The sequence below is a fragment of the Austrofundulus limnaeus genome, unplaced genomic scaffold, assembly GCF_001266775.1.
Source record: "Austrofundulus limnaeus strain Quisiro unplaced genomic scaffold, Austrofundulus_limnaeus-1.0 Scaffold164, whole genome shotgun sequence".
NCBI classification, from domain to species: domain Eukaryota; kingdom Metazoa; phylum Chordata; class Actinopteri; order Cyprinodontiformes; family Rivulidae; genus Austrofundulus; species Austrofundulus limnaeus.
Genome location: NW_013952566.1, coordinates 1,075,510 through 1,078,567, shown reverse-complemented (window position 1 = coordinate 1,078,567; position 3,058 = coordinate 1,075,510). Strand labels below are relative to the sequence as shown.

General features: G+C 37.9%; 1 protein-coding gene across 1 annotated transcript in view; it reads right to left on the bottom strand.

Annotated features, from left to right (window-relative positions):
- drap1 (DR1-associated protein 1 (negative cofactor 2 alpha)) overlaps positions 1–3,058 on the bottom strand; it is an 11,859-nt gene that overhangs the window by 2,803 nt on the left and 5,998 nt on the right. Inside the window, exons 5-6 of the mRNA XM_014017255.1 lie at positions 2,521–2,611; positions 2,352–2,440 (exon numbers count right to left, since the gene is read on the bottom strand). Coding sequence (XP_013872709.1) covers positions 2,352–2,440; positions 2,521–2,611 — 180 coding nt within the window. The remainder of the gene's footprint in view (positions 1–2,351; positions 2,441–2,520; positions 2,612–3,058) is intronic.

The window sequence follows — 3,058 nt, the reverse complement described above, 5'->3', positions numbered from 1 at the left end:
CATATTTTCTCATTTTTACGAGATAGTTTTCTTGTTATAATAAGATCCAGTTTAAAAATAATTTCATGTCATGTGGCAGCTCTATGCTTCCGTACTGCTGAGATGAACAGTTGTTGAGATATTTGCATGTGAAGTAACAGGAAGTGATGTCAAAGGGGAATGTCTGCATGAAAACAGAGCTAAGCTAAAATGCTGAACAGCCCAGACTGTGGAGAGAAATCTGATGTTTTAGATTATTTTGAGTTTCTATCAAACAGAAACAAAAAAGTCAGATTTCAAATCATAATGTTTCAATAAACAAAGACAAGTGAGTACTTTTTCTTAAGGAGTTCCCCTTTGATGTCACTTCCTGTTTCACTTTTGCTAAGCCAAGTTCAAAAGAAAATTGGCCAGTTATGTGTCCAAATGTGTAAAACAATGTGTGGTATGACAAGTTTCTTAAATAGAACAAAATTTTCTTTGAATTTTTGTATCTGAAGGATAAGCATGTCACAGGCACTTTAAAAGGTACCTTGTAAATATCCTGTATGTACCTCTGTAAGTAACCTGTAAATACCCWAATAGTATTTTGTTAATTAGGCTTGGGCAGTATGACGGTGTTGTGGTATATTTGGTACTGAAATATGATGACGGTATTAAAAATTATGATGGTGTGAGTCACGTGAGGTGAAGCYCATCTGTTACGCCTCTTAACCGCCATGACTCGCCAACTCGTGAAAGGTGGGTTGGCGTAATGCAGACAGCTTCAGGGACCACCAGCGGTGGGTTTCTTAAAGTCAAACCACCTCTGTTGGATTTGCCCGAGACCCACGAGCGGACTGATTTTCAGACCTTTGTGGAGGGAGATGAGAAGTTGATCTTTTCTACAGATCTGATCCAAGTATCGGCTGATCTCTGATCTCCCAAAAATAAGGAAATTGGTATRTTTTAAGTACCTTGTATTTACCTTGTAAGTATATTGTATGTACCTCGCCAATACCTTGTTTGTGTCTACTTTACATTGTACTGTAAACCCTTGTTCGGCCAYCAAATAAAGGGTACGATGACAGTCACACAATCTTGGACATCTTTAAACTGGGTTAGATTTTGCTTTGTGAAAATAATCCAAGGGCCTGAAATGTGACCAAGAACTTTTACTCAGACACATCAGATGCAGACTGGGCCYTATCCAGTAAAACCTATCTTTCAGAGACCAAGTATGACTTGAGCGTTTTTATCCAAAAAATAAAAAATAAAAAACCCTGCAGAAATATTTTGAAGGTTTTATTTTCTTTTTCCCAATTCTGAACATCAGGCAGAAATTWGACCAATTGATAATCATGAAGGGAATAATCGGGGACAATGCTTTTTGGTCATCTCGTGTCTGTGAAATCAAATTTTTATGAGAAATAAAGATGTAGGTTACCCCTAAAACAAGAGTTAAGGGCCGATGATTATAGATGTTATAAGGTTCTGGGTAAACTTAGACTGCAGTAAGTGTAGATATAGTAGAATCTGTGTTTATGTCTAAAACGGCTCAGTTTTTACCATTTTTATTGTAAATTGCTGGAAGTAAGKCAATAAACTTACATCCTGCACCTAAACATTTATTATTCACCTGGTGCTGAATATTTTGATCCATTCTCAATATATTTTTACRGCATTTCCTAGTAGATTATAGGGAATCCATATTATTCTGCAWTCATTGCTTCTTGGAAAATAAAAATTGCGTCTAATAGACTTTAGCTACCAAACTGAAATGGCCATCACATCATTTTATCAATACTTTGGGTCTATGTAAACACTTATAATAAATATATTTTTGTTCTTTTTTGATACTAAAGTTTCCTCCCARCCTTGGACTATAAAATAAAAAAGGGTATAAAAACTAATAACACACCACTTCTGATCCACAAGCACATTTTTTTAACATATTTTTTGCAAGTTTTACTCCAAAACCATGGGAGTAGCAAATAGAAAATGAAGAAAAAAGACAGAACAGTAACAGGGTTATTTCAGTGCGTACATTAGCTTTTATAAACAGCATTTGATTRATGACTGTCGGACTCAGATTACTGACTACATTCTGAAAAGTGAACTYAAAAAGTGAACCAAAATCCTGAATGTTTTTCATTTGTTTAACGCAACCATGTGCAAATTCTGACACGGCTTTGTCTTAAAGCCTGAACGCATTCACAGAAGTCTGTCCTAAATCAAAAATAAATCATGTTTCTGGCTCAGAACCATAGATTTTTTTTAGTTATTTTTTTTATATTTTACACAAACTAAATAAAACTCGGTCTCTTAACTTTGACCTGATGTTTACACCGACGTGCAGCCGCCGGTGTAATTTACCGTCTACGTCTCCTCACCTGAGGAACACGGCTGCCGCCTGCTGGTTTGTGCTGGACTGAGAGCCGTCCTCCTCYTCTCCGTCCGTCTCGCTGTCTTCGGAGTCCTCCTGGGGAAGACGACGGTGAGTCAAAACAAACACCCGTACGGGACGACAGCAGACGCCCTCGGCTGTGAATCATCACTCACCTCCTGCTCGGACTCGGTGCCGGACAGCTTCTTATCTTTGCCTTTGGAGCCTGTGCCTCCGTTCTTGCGCCCAGACCCTGGTTTTCTTCCCCTACAAAACATAAAACTAAAACTAAATAAAAACTTCCCCCAATGTCTAGATTGTGATGTGTGTTTATAACTCTTGATTMTATTTGTTGTACCGAGATGTACGCAACAATTAAACAGATTCTATTAAATATTGATTATGTTTTGATATTTTATTTACTACAGGATTTGTTGATCTGTCAAATTTATTTCACTGACAAAACATATGATGACATCACTCTGAAAACTTCTTTGAGTTTTATACCATAACATGCCCAGAGTGTTGCTTTGACTCATTCATGCCAGTTTGAGAAATCCTTGAATCTCCTATGGTAGCCGCGTGGAGCTGCCTGCATGGTTGCTGGTACAAAGCTCCGCCTATTTACACAAAGCTCCTCCCTATAGCTCTGTTTACAGCCAGCCCCACCCCAATCACAAAGCACCCATTCCTCTAAAGCACTGTTGTGAAGAC